The sequence below is a fragment of the Vipera berus genome (assembly GCF_964194415.1).
Source record: "Vipera berus genome assembly, chromosome: 8".
In the NCBI taxonomy this organism is placed as follows: domain Eukaryota; kingdom Metazoa; phylum Chordata; class Lepidosauria; order Squamata; family Viperidae; genus Vipera; species Vipera berus.
This window is the reverse complement of record NC_138211.1, coordinates 25,435,386-25,458,023: the sequence shown is the minus strand read 5'-3', so window position 1 is coordinate 25,458,023 and position 22,638 is coordinate 25,435,386. Positions and strand designations below refer to the sequence as shown.

At 48.4% G+C, this 22,638-nt stretch overlaps 3 protein-coding genes and 1 long non-coding RNA gene across 8 annotated transcripts in view; 2 read left to right on the top strand and 2 right to left on the bottom strand.

The window, feature by feature from the left end:
• Positions 1 to 19,654, top strand: part of LOC308671748 (germ cell-less protein-like 1) — a gene marked incomplete at its 5' end in the record, with an annotated part of 49,826 nt that extends 30,172 nt beyond the window's left edge. Inside the window, one exon of one of the 3 annotated variants that reach the window (XM_081334179.1) lies at positions 19,349 to 19,654. In XM_081334179.1, coding sequence (XP_081190305.1) covers positions 19,349 to 19,417 — 69 coding nt within the window. In that variant the 3' untranslated portion in view covers positions 19,418 to 19,654. Of the gene's footprint in view, positions 1 to 2,000; positions 2,123 to 19,348 lie in introns of those variants that run through there. The other 2 variants (XM_081334177.1, XM_081334178.1) reach the window with 2 other exon arrangements.
• Positions 1,790 to 7,109, top strand: LOC308671755 (pre-rRNA-processing protein TSR1 homolog). The gene is made up of 4 exons (XM_081334193.1): positions 1,790 to 2,155; positions 2,329 to 2,522; positions 2,743 to 2,905; positions 6,855 to 7,109. Exons 1-4 carry the CDS (start codon positions 1,931 to 1,933, stop codon positions 6,906 to 6,908), a joined length of 636 nt encoding a protein of 211 aa, XP_081190319.1. The 5' UTR covers positions 1,790 to 1,930; the 3' UTR covers positions 6,909 to 7,109.
• Positions 3,875 to 22,638, bottom strand: part of LOC308671757 — a 41,536-nt gene continuing 22,772 nt past the window's right edge. Inside the window, exons 4-6 of one of the 3 annotated variants that reach the window (XR_014027293.1) lie at positions 6,737 to 7,531; positions 6,246 to 6,369; positions 3,875 to 5,938 (exon numbers count right to left, since the gene is read on the bottom strand). This is a non-coding gene — a long non-coding RNA (uncharacterized lncRNA). Of the gene's footprint in view, positions 5,939 to 6,245; positions 7,532 to 22,638 lie in introns of all 3 variants that reach the window. The other 2 variants (XR_014027292.1, XR_014027291.1) reach the window with 2 other exon arrangements.
• LOC308671756 (pre-rRNA-processing protein TSR1 homolog) lies at positions 21,362 to 22,618 on the bottom strand. The gene is made up of 3 exons (XM_081334194.1): positions 22,489 to 22,618; positions 21,938 to 22,041; positions 21,362 to 21,839 (listed from the first exon to the last, which is right to left on the bottom strand). Exons 1-3 carry the CDS (start codon positions 22,589 to 22,591, stop codon positions 21,810 to 21,812), a joined length of 237 nt encoding a protein of 78 aa, XP_081190320.1. The 5' UTR covers positions 22,592 to 22,618; the 3' UTR covers positions 21,362 to 21,809.

The window sequence follows — 22,638 nt, the reverse complement described above, 5'->3', positions numbered from 1 at the left end:
CTTCCGAGTTGTCCACCGTCCCTGCGGTGCAGGCCGGAGTCCAGTCCCAGTTCCTGGCAGGAATTGTGGACTCTACAGCCTCTGTCCCCTTCATGGAAGATTCTTTTGTGTTGCCTTGGGGCTTCCCCGGCTTCTTGGAGGATGATGCCTCTGGTTTTCGTGGGGGGGTTTTTGAACGACATTCTGCAGCACGGTGGCCCTCTCTCCCGCAGTTGAAGCAACTTGTTGATTTTTTGGCTGTGGCTGGTGGTTTTTCCCCCTCGCGTGTTTGCTCGGGTGGCAGGCGGCCCCATGGTTTTCCTCTGCAGTGTCTCTTCAGTAGGTCTATTTCCACTTCCTCCGCCAGGATGTACCAGTCGTCGAGGTGGGGTGGGTCTCCTCGAGGCAGGCAAGCATCATACAGGTCGTAGTTCAGACCGTCTTTGAAGTGACTAAGGAGGATGTCTTCTGGCCAGTTCAGCTTGCTGGCAATGGCTCAGAATTCTTGGGTATAATCAGCCACTGCTCGCCTGCCCTGCCTCACCATTTTGATTCTCTCCCGGGCCTTACGGTCAGCCAAAGGATCCTCGAACCGTCGCCTCAAAGATGACATGAATCGGTTGAAGTCGTTGAGTTCTGGGGCGTTGGAGTCATGCAAGTTCACCACCCAGTCTGCAGCCGTCCCGTCCAGGGCAGATTGCACAATTCGGATGCGTGTTTTGTCACTGGGGATGTCCCGTCCGTACTCTTCCATGTAGCTGAGGACTTGGGTTAGGAAAAATCCCAGTCGTGATGGCTCCCCCTTGAATTTGACTTCCAGGGGCGGGAGTCTTTGGCTGGAGCGTTGTCTGCGCCGTGGCCGGTATCGCTCCTCATCCTGGTCCCCGTCTGTGGTTCTGAGGTGGGTGGGTACTGCTGAGGCAGCAATTCCTGTTCCATTGGATGGCCCCGGGGTTTCAGGTGTTGGATCCCCTCCGTTACCTTTCCAGTTGCGTCCCCAGGCGCTGCCTCGGTTGCGATTTTCAGCTCTCTCCTCCCTCAGTGAACTCAGGGTTGCTTTCATCAGATCAATGGCCTTTTCCAGGATCCGCTCCTCCTCGCTGGCGTGCAGGGAACTCTCCATCTCTTGCCTCCATTCCAGTTGGTGGTTACTACGCCTCAGGGTCTTTTCTCCCGAAGCCTTTTCCCACTCACTTTTCCTTCCAACGCCCATCGACCACCGGGGTTTTCGGTCATACTGCTCCACCGCTTCTTCCCCGGGGGAATATGCTGCTTCAGCTTCCCATTGTCTCTGGGATTCCATTTGGGGGGAAGACTCCCCCTCCATGGGGCTTCCCTCCTCTCTTGCTTCGTCGCCAGACATTGGTATTTGTTGCAAAGTCCCCCGGTAAGGTTTTCCCTTCCAGGTTGACCCTTAAAGCAGATTCCGTCTACTGTCAGGACCCACCTCAATCCACATCTTAGGAAATAAGAACTCTTGGATGCAAGTTTAGTCCAAAAGGAAAATGTTTACTAGGAAGGAATCGATTGTGGGAATACAAGACGGAATCTGACAAAGGTTACATTTCAATCCTATATAAACCATTCCCATTTCAGCCCCTCCCCTCATCCATTTGGTCAGGCTGTCGTCAGTTGCTAGGTGTCAGGTCCTTCCATGGGAAAGGGAACTCTCCTTGGTTTTATGGTTATTGCTTTCCTTTTCAGTTGTAAATGAAGATACAAACCAGATCTGTCTGTCCCCCTCCCTTCCCCCGTTAAAACATCCCCTGTTGTTTGAAAATCGCTTTAGTAACCATCCTCTCCCCCCCCTCGGAGAGATGGCAGAATCCCCAGTAATAGCACGTTGTTCTACCTATACAATTATGAAATGTGATATAAATGGATTCTGACACCTGCTCTGTGTTGAAGTGGGACGTGCCCCGATAATCGTGGCTTTACACCGACAGGAGGAATGCCGTATTTTTCTTCTCTTGTTATGCTGGGAGATCCTCCGGCAGTAACTCTTCCCCAACTTTGCACAGAATCTCTTAAGCAGAGCAAGAAGGTTGTCAAGAGGGTCCCCAAAGGCACATCTGCCTATCAGGCTGCCTGGATCGTGGACAAGGACGAATGGGGAAATGGCAGCGAGGAGGAGGAGGAGGAGGAGGAGGAGATTATGGAAGAAGCCATGGCCCAGGTAAGGGAGCTGGCATTTTGGTGGTCACCTGGTGGAGGGTCTGCAGGCCCACTGAGGCCAGGGGCTCTGAAGGCGGAATTAGGACAGGGCAGGCACTGAGGACCACGGGGTGGGGAGGGCCTCCTCGCGCTCTCCCACTCAGTGCTCTGCCCGGGCTGCTTTTGCTCTGCCAGGACGGGAGCAGCAGTGCAGAGGAAATTGCTTCGGAGGAGGAGGACTGTGAAAGCATGACATTGCCTACAACTGAGCAGGCCGAGGAGGAGATGGAGGAAGAAGCCGCAATGCTGGAGAAATACCGACAGGAGCGAGAAGAAGAAATGTTTCCAGATGAGGTGGACACCCCCCGGGATGTGCCAGCCCGGGTCCGGTGAGAGCCTCGGCGGATGGCCAGGGCCACGGGAGGTCTTGGCACAGTTCTGGTGGGATCGGGGGAGGCTGAGGCAAGGCCTGGCCTGACTGCCCAGGTGACCCGTTTGCCAGCCCTGGGAGGCTGCTTTAAGCTGGAGGCTGTGCTGGGTTAGCGGGAGAGGGCAGTAGGCCGAAGGGTTGAAGAAGAGGCAAGAGAGTGATCCCGCTGCCTCCCTCAGGTTCCAGAAGTTCAGGGGACTAAAGAGCTTCCGAACATCTCCCTGGGATCCCAAGGAGAACCTGCCCAGAGACTATGCCCGGATCTTCCAGTTCCAGGACTTTTGGCGGACGAGGAAACACGTCTTCCGGCAGTTGGAAAAGGAGGAAACAGATGGAGCTCAGGTTGGCCCTTTCTCCGGTCTCACTCAACAATTGTTGGTTTTTCATTTTTTCATTTTTGAAAGAATGATAGTTGTACTTTTGCAAGTGTTATTTTTTCCATACTTTTTTGTTGTTGTTAGTTGCGAAGTCGTGTCCGACCCATCGCGACCCTATGGACAATGTTCCTCCAGGCTTTCCTGTCCTCTACCATCTTCTGGAGTCCATTTAAGCTCACGCCTACTGCTTCAGTGACTCCATCCAGCCACCTCATTCTCTGTCGTCCCCTTCTTCTATTGCCCTCAATCTTTCCCAGCATTAGGCTCTTCTCCAGTGAGTCCTTCCTCCTCATTAGGTGGCCAAAGTATTTGAGTTTTAGCTTCAGGATCTGGCCTTCTAAAGAGCAGTCAGGGTTGATCTCCTCTAGGACTGACCGGTTTGATCGCCTTGCAGTCCAAGGGACTCGCAGGAGTCTTCTCCAGCACCAGAGTTCAAAGGCCTCAATTCTTTTGCGCTCAGCCTTTCTTATGGTCCAACTTTCACTGCCATACATTGCAACTGGGAAGACCATAGCCTTGACTATACGCACTTTTGTTGACAGGGTGATGTCTCTGCTTTTTAGTGTGCTGTCTAGATTTGCCATGGCTTTCCTCCCGAGGAGCAAGCGTCTTTTAATTTCTTGACTACAGTCCCCATCTGCAGTGATCTTGGAGCCCAGGAAAATAAAATCTGTCACTACCTCCATTTCTTCCCCATCTATTTGCCAGGAATTGAGAGGGCCGGATGCCATGATCTTGGTTTTCTTAATGTTTAGTTTCAACCCAACTTTTGCACTCTCCTTCTTCACTCGCAACAAGAGACTCTTCAGTTCCTCTTCACTTTCTGCCATTAGAGTGGTATCATCTGCATATCTTAGGTTGTTGATATTTCTTCCAGCAATCTTAATTCCAACTTTTGATTCATCTAGCCCTGCCTTTCTCATGATGTGCTCTGCATATAAGTTAAATAGGCAAGGCGACAGTATACAGCCTTGCCGGACTCCTTTCCCAATTTTGAACCAATCAGTGGTTCCGTGTCCAGTTCTCACTGTTGCTTCTTGGCCCGAGTTATGCTTTACTTCAGGAGTGTCCTACCTTAGCAACTTTAAGACTTGTGGACTTCAACTCCCAGGATTCCTCGGCCACACCTGACACCTCTGCTTTTCTTGTTGATCAGCTGCTCAGATCTCTGTGGAACATCCAAGGTCTAATCCGAGAGCCTTGTCTGACTCCTTAGAGTTCAATCTTCCGAGTTGTATCAAAGCATTTGGGAGTTGCCTCTAGTGATCGGCTTGGTTTAATTTCTAGAGGGGGAAAAAATAAATGAAGCCTATTATTCAAAGGCATCTGCAGGTGAAAGGTCAATTCAAAAAAAGCTGAAGGCCTCTCTACTTAGAAGAAAGCAATAATACGTTTAACTTAATAGTTGGGTGACTGGTTAGGATGATGTTAGCCTAATTTCAGTACGATGCACCCAATTTGAGCGTAGAATTCAGCTGCCTCTGGTTTCAAAACCAAGCTTGAATGTCCCCTGAATTTCCATGGTTGCAAAGACTGTTATTCCTGATTCTCTCTGTTCATGTTGATCTGGAAAGGGGCTGATACAGACCTGAGACCAGAAGGATCTGCATTCCCCAACTGTTGAAGATAACAATTCATAATTATAATATCCTTAGTATAACTTATGAACGTTGATGGAGTAGTGCTAATACTCTGCCTATTTCCAAAATTTGTTTTCAGAAAGTTTCTGTTTGCACAACTACATATCAGAAATCCAGATGCTGTGTTGATATGTTTGAACTACAGTTAGTTCTTGGTTCTCAGTGGTAATTGGGACTGGAATTGCAGTTGTAAAGCATGATGTCATGTCATCCTATTGCTTAGTGACAGCAGTTCCAGCAGTCCAGGTTTGCTGTCATTAAGAGGAGACCATACATGACCAAGGCCAATATTCTAAATATGGACAAACAAACATGAAATGGAAAAGCTTGAAATGTTTAAGAAGTTCAGAGAATGTATGAAGTTTGACTCATACTTTATTAACCCAACATACGAATTAGCTATTCTGATAAGGTAGTCCTCAACCTATGACCACAACTGAGCCCAAAATGGTTAAATTTGCCAGTTTTCCTTCCTATCAGCGAGTTTTCCTTTTCTTCCACTTTGTGGCTGCTTCAGATATACTGTAGTGAAGTGAAATCTCTCCAGTATTCTTTCAAACCAAGTGCCCAAAAGGTATTCGCTCTCAGAAACCTTTCCAGGACCTTGATCAATTATAGCTGGTTTATACGGAATTTATGATAAACGTGACTTAGGTGGAAGTAATATTTCATATCCCAGACATGCATTTTAGTCTCTTTGCTCAAGTCAGTCACATAAAGTCATACATAAAGATTCTGTTTATACCAAGAGCCAAAATAAAATATTTAAGGCTACATGGGGTGGCAAGCATGTGCACCATTGTCCTGCCCCAATATTCCTAGACATATTTGCTTCTGCAGCATTTCTCTTTTTTTATTGCTCTTATGAAAACATATATTTAAACAACAAAAAATACATATAAAAACAAGACATAACATAAACAATACAATCAACAAAAATACAAAAAGAGTACTTAACTTCCGTCATTCCTAATCTTTCTAATCATATTCAGGTGACTACCTCAAGTCCCCTCTATCTGCATTTCATCGTAAATCATCATTAGCAAATTCTATTTCATAATTTTAATTTCTTATCATTTAACAATCATTCTTTCATATTATCCTTAATACTAAACATTAAACTCTAAAACTACAACCTATAAGCACTTCCAAGTCCATTTCAAACTAGTTAATATAACAGTATTTCTTCAAATAGTCCTTGAATTTCTTCAGACCTTCTTCCACCGACTCTTCACCCTGGTCACGGATTCTCCCGGTCAGCTCAGCGAGTTCCATATAGTCCATCATTTTCATCTGCCATTCTTCCACCGTTGGTATTTCTTGTGTCTTCCAATTCTTGGCTATCAAAATTCTCACCGCTGTTGTGGCATACAGAAAGAAAGTAACATCGTTTTGGGGAATTTCTTTTCCGACTATACCCAATAAGAAGGCTTCTGGTTTCTTAATAAATGTGTTTTTCAAAACTTCCTTTAATTCATTATAAATCTTTTCCCAGAAGTCTTTTACTATGGGGCAAGTCCACCACATGTGGTAAAAGGTTCCTTCTACAGCTTTACATTTCCAGAATTCAGGGCAGCAGTGCTGAATTTGAGTATTAAACAAAAAGGTCTGAAACCTGCTTCCTAATGATACTGGAGATCCAAGAAACAAAAAGGCAATTTTTACCTGACAGAGGTATATCTTGTGCAAGTTCCATTCTTCTCCCAGGGCACATATTTTAACATCACTCTGTTCCCCATTGAGAAACAGAGTCTGAAAAATATAGCTCGAAGTGCTTTTGATTTTTTTCCTGAGTTAGAAAAAACACACGTAGGTATTGAACGTATATGATATAAATGTAAACTTAATACCCTTTTTCCACATCCTCTCCCAGTCCTCCATCGTAATGTTATGCCCCACATCATTAGCCCAATCAATCATCACTGATTCTTCTGCAGCATTTCTCTTGCAGAAAGGTGCTATTCAAAATCAATCAAATCCCTGAGAAAGTGAAGAACCCAAGGAGTAAAATGCCATGTCTTATGAAGTATTTAATTTGCTTTCACCTGAAAATGTCAAGAAACTGTCACTTTTTTGCTGTAATGACTTAAGAGGTCACCGAGGGTTGGGAAAACTGCATTGAGCTGCAGCGTGCATACCTCTGCATTAATGCTTACATGTTTTAATATGTGCTTTCAACTTTGCTCTTTTTAATCCTCTGTTTTTCTTTTTTTTTCATCCGTTCCGACTCCATTCTTCAAGAATGTGTGTTCCTGGAACATTTTTTCCTAACAGTCCTGCCAAGTGCATACAGAAACAGAGATATCAGACAGCATCTTCTTTTTCTAGTCTACAAACCTTATTTTTGTTTTGTTTTGTGTTTTGTTTCTTTAAATGTAACAAGCAAGAACAAGTGTGTCACACGTATCCACTCAGAGTTAGACATCTGACTTCATCCTGGTTACAAAGCTGCATATAAAAGAAGCCAGGATTAACAATTGTTTTTAATGAATCTTCCCCAAAACAAAATAAACAATTAAGAATTCTAAATGAACAGATAAGTTTATTTTCAATCTGTCATTGATACACTGTCCTGAACCAGCCATAAACTCATGAAAGGTATATTTTGAATTAAACATTTGTTTAAGGGTAGACAATGTTTGAAATAGCAATCTTATCTTATGCAAGGTAAAGGAAGTGTTCAAATAAAAAATACAACTCAAAAGTTCTAAATTCCTAAAGAAGGGATTTATATTCAGCCCCGAGTCTGATTTCAGTAAAAAAAAAAAAAGAGAAGAACGCTTTCCAATGCTTGTATATAGTGACCATTTGGCTTCTTGCAGTCCTGAGACCTGTTGCTCTGCTCCGTGTATCTGCAGACTCATGGAATTTGGCTGCCTTGAAAACTACACAGGATCCAGGATTTCCCACAGGGTGCCTTCTGGCCACAGAGCGGAAGCCTTCAGAGAGACCTGGGGGTCAAAAGGCAATTCTCAGCTGCAGCCCCATTTCCCCTGGGCTGGACGTGGCCTCCTGACTAGCAGAGGCTGACCTACTTGAAAAATAAGCCCTGGTGCTTATTTTGGCAACCAAATATATATATATATATAAGACTGGGTCTTGGAGAAACACGGTAGTGCCTGTGTTTTCGGGACCACATTCAGGGCAGCAGTGCTGAATTTGAGTATTAAACAAAAAGGTCTGAAGCCTGCTTCCTAATGATACTGGAGATCCAAGAAACAAAAAGGCAATTTTTACCTGACAGAGGTATATTTTGTGCAAGTTCCATTCTTCTCCCAGGGCACATATTTTAACATCACTCTGTTCGCCATTGAGAAACAGAGTCTGAAAAATATACCTCGAAGTGCTTTTGATTTTTTTCCTGAGTTAGAAAAAACACACACGTAGGTATTGAACGTATATGATATAAATGCCAGTAGAAGAAAACACCTGTGCACTGTGGAGTTCTTTACTCTCCTACCATCCGGTAGGAGATATAGGAGTATAGCCAGACGTACCAACAGGCTGAAAAGTAGCTTTTATCCGTGGGCTGTTAGGCTTTTAAATGGGATATAATCTCTGTGAACTTATGCAGAATTGACTTGGGAGGCCGGTGTGTGGTGTTGTTGGTTCACATGGTGTGGTGGGATGGAGGGTTTGTTGTCACTGTGTGTTGGGGGGGGTGAGAGCACAGGGGAGGCTCAGCTAATCTCAATGTACACATGTTGCACTTTGACAATAAAGGTTTATTATTATTATTATTGAGGCCCTCTCAGCTCGGTGGTTTCCTTGCAGATGTTTCATTACCCAGTTGCTTAACATAATCAGTTTGTGTGTGGGGTTTTTTTTTCTTTTCCTGCCGGTTGATATATAGTAGCTTGCCCTGCCAGTTTATGAAGAGGTCTGGGAAGCTCCTCTCCTGAGGTTTCATTCAAAGGCGGAAAGGGAGTTAGTGGGTGCTTACTTTATGGCGGGCCCTTTCAGAAAACTGGACCTCAACAGGGCCAGTTCGGCTGGCTTCTTAAAAGGCACCGGGGGAGAAGACAAGTGAGGACTAGTCCCGATTTATGGCTGAATGACAGCTGGGAGACCTTGGGCCAATGGCTCTCGGTCCCTTCGCAGGGTTGTTGTGGGGAAACGGGCGGAGGAAGAAAGAGTTTTTAGGTCTGTTCTCCGCCTCGAGTTATTTACGAAACTAATAAAGGCGGGAGAAAAAGCGTCTGCATCCATTAAGCCAGGGACAGGCAACCTCGGCTCCTTTAGGACTCGTGGACTTCAACTCCCAGAATTCTTGAGTCAGGACGTGGCCTCCTGACTAGCAGAGGCTGACCTACTTGCTTCGGGGCTTGGGAGTGCTTTTTTGCTTCAAGTCAAAAACCCCAAAGTAAAAAAGTATATAAAAGGTAAAGGTTCCCCCGCACATGCGTGCTAGTCGTTTCTGACTCTAGGGGCCGGTGCTCATCTCCGTTTCAAAGCCAAAGAGCCAGCACTCGTCCGAGGACGTCTCTGTGGTCATGTGGCCGGCATGACTAGACGCCACAGGCGCACAGAACGCTGTTACCTTCCCACCGGAGCGGTCCCTATTTTTCTACTTGCGTTTTTTCGTGCTTTCGAACTGCTAGGTTGGCAGAAGCTGGGACGAGTAACAGGCGCTCACTGTTACGCGGCACTTGGGATTCGACCCGCCAAACTGCCGACCTTCTGATCCACAAGCTCAGCGTCCTAACCCACTGAGTATATCCAAGAATAAAACAATGGTCTGAGTTCTGATGAATTAAAAATGCTGAATTGAGGCAGCTGGATTCTACAAAGTGACTCTTAAAAAATTTAAAACAATCCAGATATTCACCAAACCAGTAACAGACTCTTAAAAATTAAGGGCTTGACCAGAAGAACAAATCAAGAGAGCATAAAAAGTGTGTTCTATTAAAATTAATGTGGGCTTTATAGATATATCATCCTACTCCCTTTAATTAAGCAGGCCCAGTTAATGAACTAAGTCTTTCTGTACTGTTCAGGAGACTGGTATCGTTTGCTAGAGCTGAGAATTCTCAGGAGAAAACGAGGTCATCGTAAGTATTCAGCTATTCAGATGTGCGTAGGAATTCCACAAAACTGTGCGTAGGAATTCCACAAAACTGTAGCTTCCAACATACCTCACCAGTTAGTCATGCCAGGTGGAGCTGCCGGGGCTTGTATCCTGGCAATCGCAGGGTACCAAGTCCCTCTCTTTTTCTTCGATAAGACTATTTCATGATGTTTCTTTCATGGCATCAGGACAACCCAAAGACATTTCAAAAGTCAATCTCAGCTGGCTGCGTTATTCACTGTCCATTGTTATCTCTTCTCTTCTCTGAGGAAGTATACAGGAAGTTGCAGCAGATATACAGAGGGAAGACTAGCAGTCTACTGTCCAAATTCATCACTACTTGTTCCTAAAAAGCAAATAAACAGGTATCAGACTGAACATAAAAATGCTTTCAGAAACCCTGCAGAAAGGATTAGAGAAAACGCTAGAAATTCTGAAAGTAATTTTTTAACCTACTCATGTAACTTCAGAGGCAATTTTCAATCAAGCATCCATCAGCTGAATCCATACAAAAGGAGAAAACCGTTATTTCTCTAAATATTTTCTCTAGTTGCATTTTTCTAGTCCTTTCCAGCACCATCCACCCGAACAGCAACCACTGAAGTGGCCAGCTTATCCCGTCAGTTTTCATTTATATCAGGAGACTTCAAATCAGTATTTCTCGAAGGTTTAAGTGCCTGAACACAATGAAAGGAATTGGCTGCCTGCTGCAATTGCTTGTTGCCCACAAGTGATATTCTTACGAACATCATTCCTTCTTGTGCCTAGAAATTTTGGAGTTTGCGAGGAAAGGAATTCTCTCCAATCATTTGATGAGAGCTCTAAGAAATACTGCTTTTCACCTGACTTTCATCTCAGTGCTCCACAGGAAGGAAGGAGCAATCTGATGCTATTCTCTTTTGCAGGGAGAAAGGGGGGCAGGGGGGAGGTAGCCTTCTAGCTTTGAGCATGTGACACATTCTTGACTTATCCCAGACTATCTATTTATTTATTTATTTATTTATTTATTTATTTATTTATTTATTTATTTATTTATTTGATTTATATACCGCCCTACTCCTAGAGGACTCAGGGCGGTGTACAGGGCAATAAAATAAGAATACATTAGATAAATAATTTTAAAACCCAAATCCATCAGGCCAGGCCGGCTTGTTCGAATAGATAAGTTTTTAGATCACGCCGAAAGGAGCGAAGGTCGGGGGCCATCCGGAGTTCAGCTGGTAAGCGGTTCCAAAGGATTGGAGCACCCACCGAGAATGCTCTCCCCCTGGGGGTCACCAGCCGACATTCTCTGACCGGTGGTACCCTGAGGAGGCCCTCTCTGTGGGAACGTACAGGACGGAGGGACGATGACGCCGGCAGTAGGTGCTCCCGTAGGTAATCCGGACCCATGCCATGTAGGGCTTTGTATGTCATTACCAGCACTTTGAATTTCACTCGGAAGGTAACTGGAAGCCAGTGCAGCTCACGGAGCAGAGGTCTAATATGGGAGTATCGGGAGACCCCCCAAAAGAACTCGTGCAGCTGCACTCTGTACCAGCTGAAGCTTCCGAGTGGTTCTCAAGGGCAGCCCCATGTAAGGAGCGTTGCAGTAGTCTAGACGAGAGGTCACAAGTGCATGGGTGACTGTACGTAAGGCATCCAGGTCCAAATAGGGTCGCAACTGGCGCACCAGACGAACCTGGGCGAAGGCCCCTCTAGTCACAGCTCCTATATGATCTTCTAAGGAGAGCTGTGAATCTAAGAGGACACCCAGATTGTGAGCCTTATCTATGGGGGGTAATAACTCGCCCCCAATATTAAGAGATGGAATAATCTGAATTTCCTGACATGCCGGTATGTACAGCCATTCAGTCTTGTCCGGGTTGAGTTGAAGCCTGTTCCTCCCCATCCATTCCCGGTCTGCTTCCAGGCAACGGGACATCACGTCAAGGGCATCACTGGTGTGGTTTGGGGTCGAGATGAAAAGCTGGGTGTCATCAGCATACTGATGATATCCCACTCCAAAACCACGGATGATCTCACCTAGCGGCTTCATATAGATGTTAAACAGGAGAGGTGAGAGGACCGACCCCTGAGGAACTCCATAAATGAGAGACCTCGGGGTCGATCTCTGCCCACCCGCCAACACCCACTGTGAACGTTCCAGAAGGTAGGAGGAGAACCACTGGAGAACAGTGCCTCCCACTCCCAATCTTCTGAGACGCCGCAGTAAGATACCATGGTCGATGGTATCAAAAGCCGCAGAGAGGTCTAATAGGACCAAGACAGAGGAATAACCCCTGTCCCGAGCTCGCCAGAGATCATTCATCAGAGCGACCAATGCCGTCTCCGTGCTGTGTCCGGGCCTGAAACCCGATTGGTACGGGTCTAGATAATCAGTATCTTCGAGGAACAGAGGAAGCTGATGCGCCACTACGCTCTCAACAACCTTCGCAAGAAAGCGAAGGTTGGAGACCGGGCGAAAGTTGTTTAAAACAGCTGGGTCCAGCGAAGGCTTTTTGAGGAGGGGTCTCACCACCGCTTCTTTCAAGGCGGCGGGAAAACTGCCCTATTTCAATGAAGCAGTTATCACTGCATGGATCCAGCCTCGTGTCCCATCTCGAGCCGCATAAATCTCGAGCCAGGAGGGGCACAGGTCCAATAAGGATGTAGTGGAGCTCAGCTTCCTCATGATCTTGTCTACCTCGTCCAGAGTCACAGGATCGAACTCTTCCCAGATAACATCAACAAGACTGTCCATGTTCTCATCGTCAGATTCTGCCCAGTCGGAATTTAGACTGGTCCGGATCCGAGCGATTTTGTCCAGCAGATGTTGGCTAAATTCCTCGGCACGACCCTGTAAGGGATCCTCCTTCACCTCTAGATTAAGGAGGGAGCGGGTCACCCTAAACAGGGCGGTCAGGCGATTATCTGTGGACGCGATAAGGGTAGCAAAGTAATTAGACCTTGCCCTCTTCAGCGCCGCGAGATAAGACCTCGTAAAGGACCTTAGTCGCAATCGGTCGGATTCGGATCGGCTGGATCTCCAACAGCTCTCTAGGCCCCGTCTCTGACGTTTCATCTCCCGGAGCTCCGTAGAAAACCATGGAGCCCACTGGGATCTGCACCGGGTCAGGGGCCGCATGGGTACAACTCGGTCGAGTGCTTCTGTGGCTGCCTTTTCCCAGGCTTCCACCATGGCATTGGCCGAGCTATGAGCAAAGGAGGCAGGTGGGGGACCAAGCGCTGTTTGGAACCGTCCAGGGTCCATTAGCCGCCTGGGGCGGTACCATTTCGTTGGTTCAGTAACCCCACGACGGGGAGTGGCAAAGTGGAAGGCCAGCCGCAGGAGATGATGATCTGTCCATGACAGGGGTGTAACAATTGGGGAACCCCCACCCAGATCATCTAACCACCGTTCAGATAGGAAAATCAAATCGAGCATGTGACCTCTTACATGAGTCGGGCCCTGGATTACCTGCGTCAGGTCCATGGCCGTCATGGAAGCCATGAACTCCCGAGCCAACTCAGATGATCCCCCCAGGGATGGTAGGTTTTTTTTTTAATACTATTTCTATACCGCCCTTCTCCCGAAGGACTCAGGGCGGTGAACAGGGCAAGAATAAAAATACAAATTACAAAAGTTAAAACAAGATTAAATAAATGCCCACATACTAAAATACATCATTAAAACCTAATAAAAAACAGTAGCAAACCCCCCCCAATCCCCTCATCAGGCCAGGCCAGCTTGTTCAAAAAAGTATGTTTTTAGCTCGCGGCGAAAGGAGCGAAGGTTGGGCGCCGTCCGGAGCTCAACCGGTAGCTGGTTCCATAGCTCCGGGGCGCCCACAGAGAAGGATCTCCCCCTGGGGGCCACCAATCGACATTCTCTGACCGGTGGCACCCTGAGGAGACCCTCTCTGTGGGAACGCACAGGGCGGAGGGAAGTCGATGCCGGCAGCAGGTGTTCCCTCAGGTACTCCGGACCCCTGCCATGTAGGGCTTTGAATACCATTACTAGTACCTTGAATCTCACCCGGAAGGCAACTGGTAACCAATGCAGCTCACGGAGCAGAGGTGTAACGTGGGAGTATCGGGAGACTCCCAACACAACTCTCGCGGCTGCATTCTGTACCAGTTGGAGCTTCCGGGTGGTCCTCAAGGGCAGCCCCATGTAGAGAGCGTTGCAGTAGTCTAGTCGAGAGGTCACGAGCGCATGAGTGACCATGCATAGATCATCCCGGCTTAGATAGGGCCGCAACTGGCGCACCAGGCGAACCTGGGCGAAAGCCCCCCTAGTCACAGCTCCTATGTGGTCTTCCAGGGTGAGCCGTGAATCTAGGAGGACTCCCAAGTTGCGAGCCCTATCTACGGGGGGTAATAGTTCACCCCCCATAGCGAGAGGTGGAATGTCCGAATAAACCCGGGATGAAGGTATGCAAAGCCACTCGGTCTTGTCGGGGTTGAGTTGAAGTCTGTTCCTCCCCATCCAGACCCGAACCGCCTCCAGGCAGCGGGACATCACAGTGAGGGCATCACTGGGGTGGTTTGGGGTCGAAAGGAAAAGCTGGGTATCATCAGCATACTGATGATACCCAACTCCAAAACCACGAATGATCTCACCCAGCGGTTTCATATAGATGTTGAACAGGAGAGGCGAGAGGACCGACCCCTGAGGAACGCCACAAATGAGAGACCTCGCGGTCGACCTCTGCCCTCCTGCCAACACCGACTGCGAACGTCCCTGGAGATAGGAGGAGAACCACTGTAAAACCGTGCCTCTCACTCCCAATCCCCTGAGACGCCGCAGCAAGATACCATGGTCGATGGTATCGAAAGCCGCTGAGAGGTCTAATAGGACCAGAACAGAGGAATGCCCCCTGTCCCGAGCCCTCCAGAGATCATTCACCAGCGCGACCAATGCCGTCTCCGTGCTGTACCCGGGCCTGAAACCCGATTGGTACGGGTCTAGATAATCCGCTTCATCCAGGACCAGAGGGAGCTGATGTGCCACCACACTCTCAACAACCTTCGCAAGAAAGCGAAGGTTGGAGACAGGACGAAAGTTGTTCAATACAGCTGGGTCCAAGGCAGGCTTCTTGAGGAGAGGCCTCACCACCGCCTCTTTCAAGACGGCGGGGAAGCTACCCTCACTCAGAGAAGCCGATATAACTGCCTGGAACTAGCTGCGTGTCCTCTCCCGGGCTGCATAGACCAGCCAGGAAGGGCACGGGTCCAATAAACATGTGGTGGTGCTCAGCCTCCCCATGATCCTGTCCACTTCCTCCGGAGTCACAGAATCAAACTCCTCCCAGGTGATATCGACAAGACCGCCCGCGTCCTGCTCGACAGACTGTGCCCAGTCAGAGTCCAGACCGGTCCGAATCCGAGCGATTTTGTCCGACAGATGCTGGTTAAACTCCTCGGCACGACCCTGCAAGGGTTCCTCCCTCACCTCCTGATTCAGGAGGGAGCGAGTCACCCTAAACAGGGCGGCCGGGCGATTATCTGCGGACGCGATAAGGGTGGTGAAGTGGTTAGACCTCGCCTCCCTTATCGCAGCGAGATAAGACCTAGTATAGGTTCTTAGTCGCAATCGGTCGGATTTGGATCGGCTGGATCTCCAACCGCTCTCTAGGACCCGTCTCTGACGCTTCATCTCCCGGAGCTCCGCGGAGAACCATGGAGCTCGACGGGATCTGCACCGGGTCAGGGGCCGCAGGGGTACAACTCGGTCAAGAGCCTCAGTGGCTGCCCTTTCCCAGGCTTCCACTAAGGCGTCTGCCGAGCTGTGAGCAAGGGAGGCAGGTGGGGACCCCAGCGCCGCCTGGAACCTCTGGGGATCCATTAAGCGTCTGGGGCGGTACCATTTAATTGGTTCCACACACCCACGGCGGGGGGTGGCAAAATGGAAGACCAGCCGCAGGAGATGATGATCGGTCCATGACAGGGGCATAACAATTAGGGAGCCCCCACCAAGATCATCTAACCACCGTCCAGATAAGAAAACTAAGTCAAGAGTGTGGCCTCCCTCATGAGTCGGTCCCGCAATTACTTGCGTCAGGTCCATGGCCGTCATGGAAGCCATGAACTCCCGAGCCAACTCAGATGATCCTCCCAGCAATGGTAGATTGAAGTCCCCCAAAACTATAAGTTTCGGGAACTCAATCACCAACCCAGAGAGGACATCGAGGAGCTCGGGCAGGGCTGCTGCTATGTGACTAGGCGAAAGGTACACCAGCAGCAAGCCCAACTGCGCACCAGGGCTGCATCTCAAAAAGAGAGACTCACACCCGACTATCTGGGGAACGGTGGCCTCCCGCGGACACAAGGTCTCCCTCATGACAACAGCCACACCCCCACCCCTACCCTGAGCCCGAGGCCGGTGTAGCACCCGGAAACCTGGTGGGCACAGGTCAACCAGAGGAATCCCTCCCTCTGGGCCCAACCAGGTCTCCGTGATGCAAGCCAGGTCCGCCTGCTCACCCTCGACCAAGTCACGGACAAGAGGAGCTTTATTAGCGACCGACCTGGCATTCAAGTACACCAGCCGGAGCTCGGGAGGCTGCACATCCTCACTCCCAGAGCCCCGGGGCGGAGCCAGAGGGTCAGAGTGCCCCACCGCTTTTAAGCAGCGGAGAGGCCTTCCCTGAGGACGATACGGCCCTCTGCTCCTGCACCTGCTGCCATTCCCTAACGTCGTGGGAATAGGTATTCCCACGACCAGCCCTGGAGCCCCGGAGGCAACCGGCCCCCGCTCCTACCCCCGCGAACTACCTTGGCACTGGCCTGAACAGAGGTTGTTGGACTGCCCCCCTTGTCCAAACAACCAAAAAAGTACCCTCCCCCCTCCCTAGCCCCCTAAAAAATTTAGAAAGAAAACTAATCAGGGGCCTCCTATTAGGTTTCCGTCGAAGGCCCCTACCCGTGCCCAGCCATCTCTTGGGGTCCCAATAAATGGGCCCTTCCTTGAGATCGTAAGCGGCTAGAAAGGCGGGTCGCACCCAGGAAGGGGGAGCACCCCTGAGGGCAAGCAAGTCCGTGCAAGAATATTTAAGGAAAGGCATAAGGAGTAGTCCAAGTAGAAGGCAGTCCATAGTTGATGATCAGTCAGTAAGGAGGATCTAACAGAGGGTAAATAGGTGTCCCAGACCTCCGCCCAGCTGCTGCCACTCAGCTGGGTAAACCCCCCGAGCAGGCCGACCACCGTCCTCTCACGACGGCTGCCGAGCCAATTCCCGGGGAGGAGGTGGTGGTCTGAAACAACCACTCCGGATATGGCATGCCTCCTAGAGCTCTCACCTCTAGGGACAGCAGATGTAAGTTCAAGCCACCCTCTCACGGTGGCTAATATCCAGGATCCTCTGAGTCCTTTGGGGATGATGTGTAAAAGGCAAGCCATCATAGTTATCATAGTCTGGTCAGCTAACGGCAAGGTCCCCCACTGCTCCGCCACTCCAGAAAGATGTACCTGACCACAACTCCATGGGCCCTCAGTTCTATAGTCATTGGGGCCTTCCAGAGTGTGATCAATAGGGTCTGATTCCCCCACGTCTACTGATTTCCCCGGAGCCCCCTCAAAATCCAGCAGCACCAACCAGATCCCAACAGGTGCAATGGAGAGCATAGATCTTCCAGGATCCTCCGGACTAACCAGGATCCACTGGGCTCCACTGGGCTCCACCGGGGTTAACCGGCTAACCCAGGAGCTTTCGGGGCCACCAGGAACGATGGGGATGCCAGGCCATCTGGAGCATGAGGAACAGCCAGAGGAGAAGTCAGGTCGGCCAACACCTCCGCCGAACCATCGGGGCCGCTGCCATTGCCGGAGCGCCGCTACAGACGCCACCGCCGCCATCACCGCTACCACCAGGGCGCCGCCAAGCCACAAGCGATCCAGAAGAGGCCATCGCCGCCGCGGATGGAAAACGGGCCGAAAAGGCCCAGGCGGCCACGGGACAAACGGCCCGAGCAAAGCCGGCCAGACCGCAACAGTCAATGACGAAGTGGCCCAGAACGGCCCGGGAGCAATGCCGCCGCCGCCGGCGTCGCCGTCACCATTGAAATGGGCCGAAGCGCCGTCATCGACAAAGTCAGGAGCAGAGCCAGGCCGGTCCAAGGAACGGCCCAAAACAACCCGCAAATGCCTCAATCGAAGCCAGCAACAGTCGGGAGCCATCCAAAGACGCCAGCTCCGTCGCCGCCGAAAAGCACCGCCGCCGGCTGCCGAAAGCACCAAACGCCGCTGAAAGAAGCTCGGAGGCCGCCGACGCAGCGGGGAAACACTGCGAGTATCCAGCCCAGCTAGTAGCAAGCCAGCAGCCCAACGGAACACCGACCAGGTTAGTAGGCAGCAAAAAGCTTTTGTCCAGCTGCCTGAATCGCTGCCAAAGCACTTCACCCCAACCCAGAGGGTATAAGACACCCCTGAGGGGCTCCTAGGACGCCTATCTCTTTCGACTTACAGAGCTCAGCCTAACACGACCGCCTGCACGTCCGCCATTTTGAAGTCACCCAAGATCATAATCTTGGGGAACTCAATCACCAGTCCCGAGAGGATGACAAGAAGCCCAACACTAGCAGCAAGCCCAACTGAGCCTTAGGGCCACATCTTAGGAGGAGAGACTCACACCCGGCTATTTGGACAACAGTGGCCTCCCGCAGATATAGGTTCTCCCTCACCGCTACCGCCACTCCCCCGCCTCTTCCCTGAGCCCGAGGCCTGTGTAGCACCCGGAAACCTGGTGGGCAAAGATCCACCAAAGGGACACCACCCTCAGGTCCTAACCAGGTTTCCGTAATGCAAGCCAGATCCGCATGTTCTCTCTCAACCAAATCTCGGATGAGAGGAGCTTTATTGATTATGGATCTGGCATTAAGATATACAAGCCTGAGCTCAGGTGGTTGTTTATCTTTGCTCCCGGCACCACGGGCCGAAACCAGAGGGTCAGAGCGCATCACCGCTTGAAGATAGCGGGGACGCACTCCCGGATGTTGATGCGGTCCTCTGTTCGTACACCTACTGCCATTCCCTACCGTCGTTGGAATAGGTAATCCCACACTCCGCCTTGGGGCCCCGGGGGTAGTTAGTTCAAGCTCCCTTTCAGCGTGATCAATCTCAGGCCTGGCCTAAGTAATGGTTGGTGGATACCTTCCAGTATCTGACCGAAACTCTAATTCCTCCCCTCTCCCTAACCCCACAAAAAATTTAGCCAAAAAATTAACCAGGGGCCTCTTATTAGGTTTGTAACCGAGGCCCCTATCCCTGCCCAGCCATCTCTCAGGGTTCCAACAATTGGGCCCTTCATCAAGTAGAGTTAAGTGTTCAGGCCCTGGAGAGACTGAAAGTCCCCTTCGGATTCCAGGTGCATTTTGGAACATTTGACAGTCTGTTCAGGAAATGCTGATAGTATTAACCCAATCAGGCCCTTAGATTTGATGAAAATACAAAGAACAACCTGAGGTATCACAAAGAATTTGCTGTGACAGGGAAAGAACGAATACAATAGATCTCTGTTGGGCTTTTTTCACAGCTTTGCAGTGTATTTCAATATCAATCTACCCTAATACGTCTCTGGACAGGTGGGATCACATAGAGTTCAGATTCTTCCCCAAAGAACTGCTCCACAGTCTATGGAGCTTCTATTGTATTCCATGACCATCAGCCTCAGAGGCATCAAATTTCTAATTTGTCTTCACCGTTTTCTAAATTTTTCAGAAAATGTTTGGACTGTGGATGATCCTTCAGTTTTCAACTTATCTTCCTGGAATTCTGTGTGACTCTTGACTCTGCAGATTTTGGAGGGGACATCAGAGTAGCTGGAAGGGACCTTGGGGGTCTTCTAGTCCAACCCTCTGCTCAAGTAGGAAGCCCATTTCAGACAAGTGACTGTCCAGTCTTTTCTTAAAAACCTCCAGTGATGAAGCACGCACAATTTCTGGAGGCCAGCTGTTCCACTGGTTAATTGTCCTCAATGTTAGGAAAGTTTCCATCATTTCTTGTCTTGCCTTCTGGTGCTTTGGAAAATAAATTGAACCCCTCATTCTTGTGGCAGCCTCACTGGAATATTGCTATCATGTTACCCCAGTCCTTCCTTTCTCTAGACTAGCCAAACTCAAATCCTGCAACCGTTCTTCACATGTTTTTCTCTCCAAGCCTTTGATCAACTTAGTTGCTCTTCTCTGAACTTTTTCCAAAGTCTCAACATCTTTTTTGTAGTGGTGACCAAAACTGGATGCTGTATTCCAGATGTGGAAACAAGGCTTAACATGACCCGACAGAGGCACTGAAGATACAGAAAATGATGACTGCAGCTGAAAGTTTCAAACTGATCTGGTGGAGCCTTGCACACACCCTGAAAAGTAAGTCCCTGGCTCTGGGCTGCACCTGAATACCTTTGCATAGGTACGTGGAGTTGTCAGAGGCTATCTGCTGTTTGTAAAAATTGGACCTTTTGCAAATGGAGCAACTGCTAGTAACATCTGGCTACTGGATTACACTTTCCTTTGGGGTTCTGAAAATCCAGGCAGTTCAGGCATACAAGATGGATGCTGGCATCTCTCCTAGAAAACTGGCATTTCCCTATCATGTTTGATGCCATTGCCAAGATTGTGTTCAGAGGCTGGTTGGCATACCTGTAGCTTCTCCCCAGCAATTTTCAAGACAACCAGGTGAAAGGAAAGAGAAGAGGGTGGTCAGCAGTTAAGGTGGACAGACTCACAGCAAGCAATGGGTGCCCTGCTGGAAGACCAAGAGGACGACAGTTCTGCTTGGAGAAAATCTAGCTAAGTAGTTGCTAAGAGTTGACATCAACTTAAGGCACATAACCAATTTAATGGCTTCCAATTTATTTATTTTTTTAAAAAAATGTTTTATTGATTTTTTTTTACATGTCACCATCAATATTTGGCAAACAGCGTGTTGTCTGGGTTTGTATTTACAAATAATCAATAACAATTAGTTTCTATAATTCCATATTCCACATAGTAGCTTTCCTTGATTTTCTCTTCTTCCAATAATATTCTTTTATCAACCTTGAATTAGTATATTTCTTGATAATTTTAAAAGATAAAATTAAATATCTACAAGTAACCTCCACCTCATTAAGCTTTTCTAGTTAATCATCTCAATCACCTTGTCATAGATCCTCTTTTTAGAGTTCTCATTTAAATTTATTTTCCTCACATTTTACCTGTTAAAATTTTCTTAATTACACTTGTTTAAATCTTTTTCCTCACATGAACCATCCCAACATACATTTTTTATATCTTGAAACATAAATAATATACCGTTTTTTTAAAAAGCCATATCCCTCTTAAGCTAAGATACATTTATATTCAATGTTTTATTCTTTATAAGCATATTCAAGTCTTCAAAATCCATTTAAGTATCTAGTACATTTCCCTCATATAAATCATCCCAAACATTTTTGTTTCTCATACCATAAACAAAAAATATTTTCTTGCTTAAGAAGCTTATCCCTCCTAAGCTAAGATTCGTTTGTATTCAAAATTTTATTTCTTTAACCTTATTCAAACAAGTGCTTAATCTTTAAGTATTCCATCAAATGAGTCCATCTCATTTCTTAATTCTGGCTTTAGCCCTTTTTTGCCAAACATCTTTCCTAATCAGTATGTTCCATTGAATCCAAAGATCTTCCCATGGTTTGTAGATATTGTTTTGGTACAAAAGATGAGTCAAGTAAGGTATAGAAGTATTCCTCAGAAATCATCTTTCTTTCTTAGTTTCTCCCATCTCCTTTTTTCTCTCAAGTTCTTGGAATCTTGAAGTATTAGTTATCTTTTCCGTGTCCAGTATTTCCTGCAAGCTTTTCTCCATCTGGATTAAATCACAACTCCTTCCATTATTAAATTCCACCTCTAAGTTTCTTTCCTCTAGTTTATATTCAGTTATCTGCTTTACTTGATCTCTCTTTTTGTTTTCTAATCATGTTTGTTGTGACATTAAATTGAGAATATGATCATTTAAGTTTTCAAAGTTATTTTTAATTTCCTCATGGTTTGAAGTTAATGTCGTTTGTATTTATTGTAAGAAAACATACATTTCCTCCTGGAAAGTATTTGTTTTTTCTTGATGTTTTTTCTGCAGACCTCTGATGTTCCATGATAACCCAAAATCCAAGTTTTCCTTTCTCTGCCAACCACTTTAAAGTCACAGTTTAATAAGTATTCCGCTTTTCTTCCAACACCTGCAGACGGGGAAAGCAAAGATAGGTGAGATTCCTCCTCTCTCCAACCAAGCTGCCCAGATTCAGCTTCCCTGCTCTGCTTTCTGCTGCTGACTCACAGCCTGCTGGTGTTGCCGGCGGAGCTGCCAAGCCCGGTGCCTGCGGTCCTGCTTTGACCAGTTGCGTTGCACCTGCCGAGTGAGGGTCTTGACCGGGACCCGACCTGGAGAAGGAAGAGGGGGAAATGGCAGCTTTGCTGGTTTCCTGCCTGCTCAGACAAAGCTGCAGATGCTCCTTTTGACAGAGCCGGATTTTAACCTGGCAACTTTGAAGACTTGTGGACTTCAACTCCCAGAATTCCTCAGGTGGATTCTGGGAGGTTCCGCACGTCTTGAGAGTTGCCAAGGCTGGAGAGCCGTGGACTACACCGGCCTTTCTCCCTCTCGGCCACTTTGGTCTTGAAACTCCCAGAATGCCTGAACCTTGAAGTCATTCAGACCAGTGAGACGCTGAGGCCCGTTTCGGCCCTGGGGGACGGGCCGGGTGGGATAGACTGCTCCTGGGCGGGAGGCTTTTTCCTAGTGGCACACCGATCAAGGGGACTCCCTGCTTCCGCGGCGACCTTACTGCGAAGACTCCGCGGGAAAAAGGAGCCCCTCAGCGCGCTCACCTCCCTGCCTCCGCGCACTGCTCACGCGGTGCCTCCCGGCCTTGTGCGGCTTGTTCTGCGGCTTGAAGGAGCCGGCGCGGTGGACGGCCGCCTCCTTCGCCATGGCCACGCAGCTCTCGCGCCGGAAGTGATGCCACCGGACTTCCGGGC

Excerpts from the sequence above, each read along its gene's own strand:
- LOC308671755 (XM_081334193.1), top strand. The coding sequence starts at position 1,931 with ATGCCGTATTTTTCTTCTCTTGTTATGCTGGGAGATCCTCCGGCAGTA. Across the intron at positions 2,156-2,328 it reads TGGAAGAAGCCATGGCCCAG|GACGGGAGCAGCAGTGCAGA; the intron begins GTAAGGGAGCTG and ends TTGCTCTGCCAG. Across the intron at positions 2,906-6,854 it reads AGGAAACAGATGGAGCTCAG|TCCTGCCAAGTGCATACAGA; the intron begins GTTGGCCCTTTC and ends TTTTCCTAACAG.
- LOC308671756 (XM_081334194.1), bottom strand. The coding sequence starts at position 22,591 with ATGGCGAAGGAGGCGGCCGTCCACCGCGCCGGCTCCTTCAAGCCGCAG. Across the intron at positions 22,042-22,488 it reads CAGTGCGCGGAGGCAGGGAG|GTCGGGTCCCGGTCAAGACC; the intron begins GTGAGCGCGCTG and ends TTCCTTCTCCAG. Across the intron at positions 21,840-21,937 it reads GCCGGCAACACCAGCAGGCT|GTGTTGGAAGAAAAGCGGAA; the intron begins GTGAGTCAGCAG and ends CCCCGTCTGCAG.